At 35.7% G+C, this 13,293-nt stretch overlaps 1 protein-coding gene across 1 annotated transcript in view; it reads right to left on the bottom strand.

The window, feature by feature from the left end:
* LOC114318147 (insulin-degrading enzyme-like 1, peroxisomal) overlaps positions 1–11,021 on the bottom strand; it is an 83,876-nt gene extending 72,855 nt beyond the window's left edge. The window contains exons 1-3 of the mRNA XM_028265007.2: positions 10,631–11,021; positions 10,403–10,478; positions 10,247–10,314 (exon numbers count right to left, since the gene is read on the bottom strand). Of these exons, the coding sequence (XP_028120808.2) occupies positions 10,247–10,314; positions 10,403–10,478; positions 10,631–10,747 (261 nt within the window). The 5' untranslated portion in view covers positions 10,748–11,021. The remainder of the gene's footprint in view (positions 1–10,246; positions 10,315–10,402; positions 10,479–10,630) is intronic.
* Positions 11,022–13,293: the final 2,272 nt, after the last annotated feature.

Genomic DNA, 13,293 nt, shown 5'->3' with positions numbered 1-13,293 from the left:
ATATTGTACATAGACAAACGCCCCTGAATCCATTTCCTCCACCTCACCCTAAAGCCTTTTTTCCCCCAAAACGACATTCAAAAACTGCTAATCAACATGATCATACACTTTTTCAAAATCGACCTCGAAAATTAGACCCTCAAACCTTTATATTCTTCAACCAATTCATTTGGCACCAATGCAATATATAAGATCTAACGTCCTTCATGAAGGCTCCCTGCCGGAGAAATGGTAGAACCCAAAATTTCCCTTAATATTGTCGATAGCACCTTCCCCAAAATCTTGTACAGAGATATAGCCAAACAAATGGGCCTAAAGTTGCTAATCTCGACTAAATTCTCTTTTTTAGGTACTAAGCAAATGAAAGATACATTTGTGCACAAATCAACTGCTCCTTTCACATGGAATTCTGCAAAGACATCCATCAAGTCCCTCTTCACCACCTCCCAACAATCCTGAAAAATTGCCATACAAAACCCATCCAGCCCTGGGGCTTTATCTTTGTCACACTCAAAAATAGCCTCTCTAATCTCCATCTCATTGAATGGTCTCTCAAGCCACCTTGCATCTACCTCTTCAATAGGTGACCGCTCAATACCTTCAATCCCTGTCCTCACAAACCCCCCTAACCGAATACAAATTAGAGTAAAATTTAAAATTTTCGCTAGTAATATGATCCTCATTATCCGCAAACATGCATTGTTCAATCTCTAATCTTTTGATAAACTTCTTTTGCCTCTTCCCATCAGCAATCTAGTGAAAAAACTAAGTTGTTGTCCCCCTCCTTTAACCATTTTAATTTTGCCTTCTGTGCCCAAAAAATCTTCTCTCTAAAAATCAACTCCTCAAACTTCATTTTTAACTCCACCCTTTCCTCCCTCAAAGCTCTATCCAAGCCATCACTAGCTTCAATTGCATCCACCTCTTTAATTCTGCGATTGATTTCTCTTTTTGTCTCCTTTAGATCTTTGTAGATCTCCAAAGACCTCCATGTTCCATTCCTTCACTTTCCATTCCTTCACTTTCTCCTTCATCATCTTCAACTTTTTCATAAACTTAAAACCTTCCCCATCCTTGGAAACTACTACTGTTCCACCATTCTATAAAGGTACCTTGAAATGGGTGATGCTCTAGTCACATTCTCAAATCTAAAAAGTGATGGGCCCACTTAAAAGGACAACTCTCAATAACAATAGGACAACGATTAGAAACTAACATCGGAAGTGTCATCTCACATTTGGAAACAACTCCACCCACTCCAATGAGAAGAAAAATTGATCCAATCTACATGTCCTATTTTCCAAACGATTTGACCTTGTGAATCTGGCATTAAACAGAGGGTCAACAAGACCACACTCCCTTATAAAAGAATCAAAAGACCCAAGTCAACCACCACTCATTATAAGATTCCTAAATCTCATGGATAAAGAAAATTCCCCCAAAATCCTCCCAACATCCCCTCTTCTACTAGGGTCTATAAAGGCCATAAACCCCAATCAACCCCTACTCTATATCATCAAGATTCCTAAATCTAATGGACAAAGAAAATTCCCCCAAAATTGTCACACTCGGAGACTACTCTCTCATCCCATAAGATCAAAATCCGCCCAGACCTGCCACATGACAGAAGAGACGCCCATTTCCTAAACCTTGATCCCCCACACACTATTAATAAAATTCCCATTGCATTCCTCAACCTTTGACTCTTGCAACATTACAATATCCACTACAATATCCAGCTGGTGGTTTCTTAAGACCTCCTTAATGACACCTCTTTTCCTTCTAGACCACAAACCCTCACATTCCAACGTAGTATCTTCATCAAAAAAATTGATTGCCTCCTGCCCCTTTTTGACACCCATTATAAAATCCCTACATTACTCTATACTTCATCTCCTTCTTCCCCTTCTTTTTTTTTTTTCTAAGTTTGAAGTATCTCTTTCTATATCTCTCCTTGCTCTAATTTTTTTTTTTTTTTTTTTTTTTTGGGGGGGGGGGGGGGCTTCACAAGTTAAATTATTGCAAGCTTGCAACAGATTTTCTTTCTATATTTCAAATTAGCATTGTTACTTGATTTTTTTGAACTTTCTACCGTCTCTTACCTAACATTTGCATTTAGTTTACTCAAGGTGCCCCTTATTTCCATTCATCTTCTTCAGGTTGTAGCTTTTCCTCCACAAAACCAATCTCCACACCCACTACGGAGGCTTTGACATGATTTTGAGACTCACTTCCTCTTGTCATCCTTGTCCTCATTTTCCTTCAATTTGTCATCATCTCTTCCTCTTCCCATCTGTGGTGCATGGGCTCGCTTGTTTAGGGCAGAGTATATGTGTCGACACGACACGACATGGGTGCGGCTGTGAGATCTGTGTCAAACTCAGCATGGTTTTCTTGGATACGACTAACATGAGAGACGAGAAGAGCGAAGAAGGATTGTTAAGAAACTTACAATGGTATCTGATGCGAGGAGCTATTGCGAGAGAATCAAATCTGATGCGAGGTGTTGATTGCAATCCTGATCTCTCATCCTCACTATTGATCTTGATCTCTGTCTTCTTCTCTCCCGCTCGATCTCTCTCTTGTCCTCTCTCTCTCTCTCTCTTCTTTTTAACAATTTTAACAAAATATATTTTGTTTCTAAAACATTTATTATATAATTATATTATAAATTAGATATTAGTACCAATTTCCTTAATTTGATTAACCAAATGGTCGTTGATAGAGTCAAGTGGAGAAGTAGGATTCATGTAGCTGACCCCATTTGATGAGACTTAAGGCTTGGTTTGATTTGGTTTATAGCTTGGTTATTGATATTATTTATTCTTTATAAAAATATCAATATTTATTTTCTAAAACATTTATTATATAATCTTTTGACCGTTTACAAATAAATAAGATTAAAACATTTTTGTAGTTATACAATTTTTTTAGACTTTAATTATTTGGGTATTGATCATGGTGCATAGATTATATAGTTAGTATACAATATAGAATATCCTATTAATATATAGTGTCGCATCCCCGTATTCATATCTATTTTTTGGACACTTTTTAGCCGAGTCCCCATACCCTCACTTTTCAAGAATAGGCAAATCTAACGCTTAGACACATAACCGTATCCGATACCCGCATCCAAGTCCGTGTAACATAGCTTCCCATCATCTTTTCAATTTGTTGGCTCACATTTATAAGGGTTACGTTACATGGACTTAGGTACGAGTGTCGGGTGCGAGTATGTATCTAGAGGTCAGACTCAGCAAATCTCTAAATGAGGTATACACGGGTAAGCCTAAAAAGTACTCAAAAATTAGACATGGGTACATGGATACGGCTAAGCATGGATGTGTCAAAAAAAATATTATGTATTTTTCTAATACAATATTATGTATTTTTCTGATAACATGGCAGTTCTATTAAAATTTCTCCTCAAATCAAAAGAACCACACCAAATAATTTCTTTTCACCACACCACACCCCCACCCACAAATCACCCATATTCTACGTTACACAGACTCGACAATTTTGGTGAAATAACCATGTCGGCACAACACAACACAAGTACAGGTATAGAATCCAGCCGAGATACGGCATAGAGAAAATGAATACAGCGGCATACCTACAATTACGGCTTCAATCTACATCTTAGGCTACAATTGTCTTCGTCTCTCAATTGTTTTCGTCTCTCTTCTCTCAATCTCGATCTCCTCTTCATCTCTCTCTTGTCTCTCTCTTTGATCTATTTTCTTCTCTCACCGCTCACCTCTCACTCTCAATCTCCTCTTCTCTCACCCTAAATAAATAATTTATCATATATAACACATACAATATAATTTAGGAGCAACTACAGCAAAATGGGAATAAGAAAAAAAATTACAAAAATATGTGGGGTGCAAGTGATTTAGTGATGGGGTGCAAGTGAAATGTTGTGGTTGCACCCCTCCATGTTTGTATATAAAAAAATTAAAAAAAAAAAAAAAAACATCGTCCCACTAAGATGTAATTCTCCCTATAATTTATCATAAATAATATATAATATAATTTATAAATTATAATTTTTATCATATATAATATATCATAAATAATATAATTTTTATGCCTAAAATAAAAAATTATTTATTTTATCATATATAATATAATTTATTTTATGCCTAATATTATTTTTAGTAGTTATTTCTTTTTCCTTTTTTCTTTTTTTCCCAGAATCTATTATTTCTGAACTTTTTTTAACTCATCTTCATATAATAAATATATTTTAAAAATAACTATTTGACATATCCCCGTATTTGTATCCAAATTTGGATTGTATCCTTAATTTTTAGTTTTGAAGTGTCTAGCCCCTAAATACGCACCCACAACTGATACCCGCACCCGAGTCCATGTAATGTAGCCCATATTTGAATTGCCATAACACTAAACATCACTCCAATAATGAATCAAAGTGGTGGGACCCAAGAATAATTAAATAACCATTTAACCACAGATCAAATACTTGCACAACCACATAAATACCATTTTTCTCTTCATACAAAAAGTACCAAACCCTTAATTCACTCCATTGCCCCTCTCTTCTGATGTGCTCCCATAGAGCCACCACAGTCACCGCCCCACTGCCGCAACCACTGCCATGCGCAACACCATCCACAGTCAAAAAGAGAGAGATAGCAAAGTGGAGAGAGAGAGAGCACGAGAGCACAAAATCGAGTGAGAGAAAAGGAAGATCAAAGAAAATGAAGATCGCAGCTTGAGATGAAACGCGATCGCAGCCCTAATCTCCATTTTCGTAGCTCTAATCGTAGGTATGCCATCTTTCTTCTTACTGCCATATGTCGTATCCATTTTCTTACTGTCGTTTCCCGGCCGAATTCCATACCCATACCCATGTCGTGTCATGTCGACATGGGTACTTCACCAAAAGTGACGAGTTAGAGTAACATACAAGTGATGTAGCGGAAACGTGTACGTAACCACGAAATCACTACAACTCTTCTATAATTCTGTTGATTTGAGAATACCAAAAAAATAGGAACAAAAAGGGTAGTGACGACTATGGATTTTGTATTACTAGCAATGTGTGCACACGCAATGCACGTGCAAAGATCTATAGTTTATAAATAAAAAAGATAAATCAAAATCGTCCATATTTGTGGAGTTCTAAAGTTTTTAATCAGTTTGATGTTTTCACATGGCAGTTTTCAAGCTCATCAACTTTGGTGGCCATTTCGGAAAATCAAAAAGCCTAACTAAGTGTTCACACCAAATGACTTGTACATTTTATATAATAGTATAGACAGATAGTATAGATTACTCAAAACTGATTAGCCCTAAGCAAGGTTTCAAACATCGACCAATTCATCTTGTGTCAGTCGATTTGTACCAATTTTTGATATCTTAGTTCAAATACTCACCAGTATAATGGTGTTAACAAAACTCGAATGTGAATCGATCGATTCGCAATATAAAGCGGCCTGAATTGGATTTTTGACACGATTCTTAAGTAAACTGGTCTAGTTTGTTAACCAAAAGTTTTGAGTACTTAAATTTTAAGAAAACTGAACCAACCAAAACTATCCAGCCACGCGATCAAATAGCCAATTGATTGTGCAATTTGAAAGAATCTAACGAGGCTTATTTAAAACTAGTGGGCTATGAAGCATGGGTACTCCGAAAATATTACCGTACTCGTACCGGGTACTGGTACTCATACCAATAGGACTGCATGCGTACTTGGTACTCGAAATACATACCGGATACTTTTGATATATTTTTTGACAATTGGGTACTCCATGGGTACTTCATGGGTACATCGGGAGTACACCAAATTATGAGAAATTAGTAGGGATACGTTTAATTTATTAGAGAGTTCTTATTTACGTGAAATTGTAAATCCCTTATTTGATATGCCAGAAATGAAAGATATATTATTCAATGCTGAAGTTGATGGAAGTGAAAATTAAAACTTCAAGTTTTTAAATTTTGCTCAATTTACTTTTTGGATGAAACTTTGTTTTGTAATTTCTCCTATTTAATGGTTATTAAAATAGCTTATAAACTTTGTTTTGGTATTAGCATTGTTGAACTATGATTTCTCTTTTAGTTTTGTAATTTCTCTTTTTAATTTTGGTATTAAACTTTGATTTGTATATTGAATCTCAAACTATAAATTATAAAATAAAATAAAAAATTTATAAATGTACATCAGCCGTACCAATATCCTATTTTTTTAGATATTGCCGTATTGGCATACCCATATCGCACTCGTACCAGTATCCGTATCCGTATCCGTATCCGCACCCACACCCGCACCCGCACCCGTGCTTCATAGCTAGTGGGATACCAAATGCCATGCTAGTTGACCAATGTGGGATTGAGAGCATAGGGCTTATTTATAACGATTGGTTCGGCCTTCTCTCATCACTCTATTTAATGTGGAATTAGTATTGAAATAAGGGTTTTTATGTGACAAAACTAAAAATATTGCTTGTGTGAAGATCAAAATTTTTTTTTTTTTTTTTAAATTTTGGTAACAAGTAATTGATGTCACTTGATTAAAATTTATCTATTCCATACAATCACCAAAACATAATTTTAGAAGTCACTGTGAAGCAAAGTCCCACATCGACCAAGTACTATAGTAATATTAAAGCATGTAAGCATGAGGGCTCCATCACCTCAATAACTAGCTTTTGAGGTTGAGTTACCCAAGACCGTGTAAGTTGGTACCAGAGCCTGGGATGGGTAGGGTGTGTATCCCTGGCATGCACATCTCAAGTGCTGCCGAGTGAGCACGCTGGACGTGAGGGAGGGTGTGGAGCGACGTCCCACATCTCCTAAGTACTGAAGTAATATTAAAGCATATAAGCAGTAGGGCACCCTCACCTCAAGAGCTAGCATTTGGGGGTTGAGTTCTACCCAAGATCGAGTAACATAGTATCGCAGCCAAAGTACTCAAAGATGGGTAGGGTGCGTGTCACTGGCCTGTACGTCGCAAGTACTATCGATGGAGCACGCTGGACATGAGGGAGAGTGTGAAACGAAGTCCCACATCGCCCAAGTACTAAATTAATATTAAAGCATATAAGCATGAGAGCACCCTCAACTCAAGAGCTAACTTTTGGGGTTGAGTTCTACACAAGACTGTGTAACGGATACACAAGACTCTATAACAGTCTCAATATTGATTAAAATATGCAAGATGAACATAGAGCAAATACACGTGTCATTGAGTTTTAGCGAGTTTGTAGATGATTTCAAAATTCATACATGCGTCACTCCATTTCCAATACGAATCGCTTAATACTTCCAATACCATTACACTGCGACCATTACCGTTACCATTACGTGCCTTGATACCATGATTTAGAGCCATGGCCCTAAGGCTTACAACCCTATATATAATGAAACAAAAATCCTAATAGTATTAGCAAACAACTAATTGGGGAAATTGCTTGTTAATCACACCTAAATAAAATAATAATAATAAAATAAAATAAAATTATTGACGTAAGCTTAAATTTGGATTAGTACAAAGGAAAAGAGATGTGCCAAAACAAATAGCATTGAAATTGAAATTTTCTAGCAAAAGTCAAAATCAAAACAAATCTTTCCCAAAACGCTAAAATCACTAATTTGGAGTCCTAACAAATGGAATATACCGAAATACCAGTCTAAGATTGTGGCAAAGCAATGAGTTTTACTCCTTGGGCCATTTCAAATCGAACATGGGCCTTCCGCAGCAAATCTACCAATCTTGGACAGAACACATAATTACTATATTGCCATCCAGCAGTCAAACCACTGCATTGGGTCCGCATCGGGGCTATATCAAATCGATTTTTCACATATATCACATTGACTGAGTGTCAAAAAAGGCTTAAAAGTTCTCCTTTTAGTAGTCATTCTGGCAAGTATACTTTGTTCTTACTTGCTACTTATTGTCATCTGAATTGTTCAGGAATATATTTTTTCAACTTCTTGCTTTCCTTGTTATTCAAATTGGTGCACCAATTCTTTCTCGCCATCAATCACAAATCATAATCTCTCACTTGTTTTCCTCAATTTCTCATAGCCCTCCGTCTAAGTTTTACTTAGGTCAAAGACAGTCAATATTTGTAAATTTATCCTAGGTTTAATATGAGAATTCCAAATTTATTTCTCGCCTCCTATTGTTTAATTTGAGTTATTTTCAAGCATCATTTCCCCAAAAAGTTGGGTGGACAATTTCTTGCTCAACTAGGTTTAATGTATTTAGTTACAAACAAAAATTGCATCACATCACCTCGATACAATGGAGAATTAAAGCCCCCTCGTGGTTTGGGCCATGTGCACATTGCCCTTATAATTTGAAAATAAGTACATAACTTCAATATTTTGTAGAACAAAAAGCACATCTAACACCTATTGAAGAAACTTGTAAATTTACATAAATACTCTCATCTTCTTCATCTCTTCTAAAATAAATATATATATATACACTTACATACACTATCTTCTTCATTTCTTGTAAAATAAACCTCTATATATACATTTACATATATTATGTATATCAAACCGTCACAGTCAGTCGCCATTGCCATTGCCATTTCCCTGTCCCTTTCCCACCCGCCTTCTAAAATAAACCTCTGTATATATACATACACATATGTATAGATAACCACAACCCCAACTACTCTGTCCCCTTCCCCACCTGCCACCATAATCTCTCTACCATGCCAGCCCTCCTAATCCTCTGTAAATATCCACACGCACTTGAGCCTCATTCGATTGCTAATAGTGGATTGTAAAAGGAAACGAGCCACTTGAGCCACCAAAGGGAGGTGCACCGACGAAAAAGAATACAATTGGTGCATAAATGCACATGTTATTTTAATATTAAATTATTATCTTTATTTATGTGTAGTTAATCTATCATAGTTTACTCCCATTATATTAGAAACGTTGATTGAATTAATGTAATGGTCATTATAATTATTTATGCAGGATGTGCATTTAAGAGGTGACCGGAAAGGAATCAAAGAGGCCTATGCTCTCTTGTTATTAATGGTGATAATTGTCTTGCATTGATGGACCAAGTAATGCCCAAGAGCAGAGGAACCACAATGAAACTCAAAGAATATGATTGTAATAGCTCAATATAATTGTATTTAATTGTTAGAACTCTCCATGTGTCTCAGTTGTATTTTGGCAATATACATGGAAGAGGTGTGTGGATCTACACTATACTGTTTTTTGTAATTTAACTAGGGGTGTTCAGGAAACTGATTTACCTGAAAAACCCATCCAACTCAACCTCAACCAATGAATTTGGACGGTTTCAAGAGTCATACACGGGTGGGGTTGATTTCATTATACAGAAAAGACCAATTTTACAATCGACTGGCAATTCTCTTCGTACAAAGACCGACCAATCTGAACTGACCGAGAATAGAGGTAACCAATAAATGCTAACCTATATACGTAGATATAATGATGATATAGGATCTGCTGGTCTGCTCCCATAGTCTGTACCTATAATAACATAGGTTCAAAAAAGGGTACACTGCTCAAAAAAGTGTCAGTGCCTTTAACAATTCTCAAATTTCAAATCAGAAGAAAAGTCCACATACACCTACACATATAATCATGATGATCATCATACATACATACAAAACATTCCAACATAAGATTAATATATCGTTTTGGTTTATTTATGTACAGAAGAATGGAGCATTCCCTCTTCCTCTCAGATTTCCGATTACCCCTCGCCCCTTCATTTTTCACAATAAGGTTTCACTACCGGCAAGAAGTTTCTTCTTTCCATAGTCGGCGATTACTACTATCGATGAGCCTCACTGACGAATATCCTCTTTCCACAGTCGGTGATGGTGCTTTCCTACCTCTCTCTATTAGATTTGTATATATGTGCTCATGTGGCAATGGGTCTCCTCTTTTCAAATTCTATTGAGCCATTAACAACTAGTAGATAGTCTCAATCTTCCGTAGTAGGCAATGTTAATCTGGTTACTCTTTCCCTCTCAGATCTGTATATTTGTGTTTATGTGCACAAGTTACAAAGGATAAAACTCAATTGTTGAAGGAATTATCATCCGACCATATTCACCCCAAAAAAAATCATCAGACCGAAACTGACTGGTAAACCGTATGGCCCAAACGACAAGTGTAAAGTAAAATTTGGCCTAGAAAAAACAATAGCCATTATGTATGTAACACGAGATCGACATACTAAGTAAAACAAGTGCAGTAGTACCTCAGTAATGTACTTTGAGTAACTATCTTCCAATGGATATTTCTCACTTGCATAAAACAACATGTGCTCTACAACAATTGAGATCAAAGTAAGCAAAGCCAAATATCAAAACACATAGTTTGTTTGTAAAATAGAGTAAGACTAAATTATTTTCACCGAGGAAATGCGCGAGGCCTTCAAGACCAACGGGATCGCTAAAAGAACCAATAGCAACATTCATGGAAGCAGCACACTGAAGAAGAAGAAGAAGAAGAATCAAATGTGAAATAAGTAAACCCTAAGGGCATGGGCATCATCAATCAAATTGAAGCAAAGCAAAGCAAATCAAAGTAAAGTGGAAGAGAGAAAGCCGTAGAATGAAAAGGAATGAAGGAATTGAAAAACCTTATCAGTTTCAGGATCGCTGATGAGGAGGACTTGGAGGGAGTTTTGGAGGACGATTCGTCTATACTCTCTCTTGTCATTGCGAGGCTTCAGAATCTCCACCACCTCCACGGCCATCTTCTTCTTCACTCTTCCAAGTCCGATTAACACACAATTATGTATGTATGTCTATGTATTTAGAGAGAGAAAAGAGAGAGCGGCCGCCTTGTGCGACTTGACTTGTGTCGAATGAAGACACGAGAAGGGAGGGGGTTCGCGAATAGCAAGAAACCGAGCGCAGCCTCCACCAAAAAGTGCGGCCCGTGGAGGGGACGTTTTAGAGCAACTTTAAGGTTAGAAACAGAAGGGAGCGGCTTCCCTCAAGTTGATCTAGGATCGGAGGATATTGTTGGATTCGTGAGAGTCCGTTACGAGTTTCGTTTCAATAATTTAAATTGTTTATTGTGTAAAAATTGTCGAGTACTATAAATTTGTAAAAAATTACGTTGATTAAATATCGATAGTTATATGATTAAATCAGTTTTGTATAAAAAGATGGACGGTGAACAAATTAACGGTTGACAGAAAACTGAACCGATAAGATAGCTATCGATTTCTGATCAACGTAATTTTTTACAGACATATAGTATTCAACGAGTTCTACAAACGATTTGAATTAACGAAACGAAATCCGTAATAGACCCCTACAAACCCAAAGGCACCCTCAATCTGATCTAAAACTAGGGGGTAACTGCTCCTGAAACAAAATGCCTTCCAAAGTATACACAAAAGTATCTTTCTCATTTTTAGATTGACTAATTTAGTCAAGAGGATAAGATATACTTATTTTGTGAGTTATATTATTTTTTATTTCAGTCATATCATTTTTTTTTATTATATCACTTCAATTTTAATTTATGTTTTATATTTTTTTGTAAAAAGTTAAAAAGTATATTAATCTAACATTTTTCAAATAATCCCTAAGTTATACACAACTACTCGATAAACTTTCTGGTTTACGAACAGCCAATCAAGAGTTGCCACGTCAGTTCAATGAATCCACAAATAAATTATTTTCATACATATATGTGGGAGAATTAGGATCCCCTCATTAACTTTCCTACTTGACTTCCTACTTGCTAGGCCATTGGGTCCACTTTTAAGCCCAATTTTGATAATCTGAGCCGTTCACATTTAAAGATTTGTTGAGTAGATAATACTTATAAAAAAATCAAGTTGATCAGATATCGAAAAGCATGTGTTCGAATTATTAAACTAAAAATCATTTTTTTTTAAATTTAGGCTGTGTTTGGTACCGCTCTGAAACGTTAGTTCCAAAAGTTGATTTGAACATATTTTTTGATTTTTTTTGCGATTGACACATGTTGATTTTTATATATTCAATAAAACATATTTTCTGAATTTTTTAAAAAAAATTATGAGTTTTAATAGAATTTTAAGTTGTGTGTTTGGTTATGAGTTATAAGTGTTTGTATCAAATATTATATGTCACATCAAAAATTCTCCACTCAATTCAAAACTCTTTTTCAAAACTCATTCACCAAACAAAATTTTCACACTCAAATCATAATTTCAAAACTCACAAACTCAAAATACAACTCTATTCTCAAATCATATTTATAAAACTCTACTAAATGCAACCTTAATAAACAGTTTTCCGAACACATACTTTCTGATATCTGATCAACTTGATTTTTTAGAGGTATGATATACTCAACAAATCTTCAAATGTAAACGGTTCGGATCATCAAAACTGGGCCTTAAAATGGGCCCAATAACCCAACAAGTAGGAAATTCAAGGAGAGAATCTTAATTCATATGTAGGAGATAAGAAAAAAAAATTATGCAGGTAAGAGACCGAAAAAGAATTATGAACACATAGGGTTGCAAGGATGTCTGTGATGGAGTACAAATGAAAAACTATGTGTTGGTAATTTTTTTTTTCTTTCTCCCACCTACATGTAATTCCCCCTAAATTTTATACAGTATCTTTAATCAAAGGTGATGGCAACAAGATTCTCCGCCATTGACATCTGCGAACCCAAAAATGGCCAACACAGTTTTTGGAGGCTAAAGGATTTGTGCGATTGTTTGCCATCAAACTTCTCATGTGGACATAAGTAGCTTGAGTTTCCCTATCTAGATCTAAAAAATAGATTAAAAAAATAAGCTCTCTCTTTCTGCTCTTCTCATGTAGACATAAGTAGCTTGAGTTTCCCTATATAGATCTAAAAAACAGATTAAAAAAATAAGCTCTCTCTTTCTGCTCCTCTTTTTTATCACATATAGTCTTCTTCCATAATGATAACGTCGGTCGCCAACAATGAATACATTAGCATTGCAACACGTTTTTTAGAGTTGGTTTTTGCAGAGAAAAAGTGTAACGAGATAGGGAGAGAGAGATGGAAGGGAAAGGTGAACCAAATGGAATTTGAAAAGATTTTTCTTGGTGGGATCATAAGTTGGATAATGTGGCACTTCCCAATTGGCTGTCCATGAACAAGGATGTTTACAGGACAGTCGTGCATAACTTTTTCTCTTTAGTTAATGTTCATTCCAATTATACTCTTTATCTTAACTAATCAATCAAACTAATTTAACTAATTTTTTTAAAAAAAATATAATAAATATAGATAAATAACTAATTTTTTAACAAAAAATAT

This window comes from Camellia sinensis, chromosome 12 (genome assembly GCF_055761805.1).
Source record: "Camellia sinensis isolate YWXY chromosome 12, ASM5576180v1, whole genome shotgun sequence".
Taxonomy (NCBI): domain Eukaryota; kingdom Viridiplantae; phylum Streptophyta; class Magnoliopsida; order Ericales; family Theaceae; genus Camellia; species Camellia sinensis.
The sequence above is the reverse complement of the archived record's forward strand: the minus strand, read 5'-3'. Positions and strand labels throughout refer to the sequence as shown.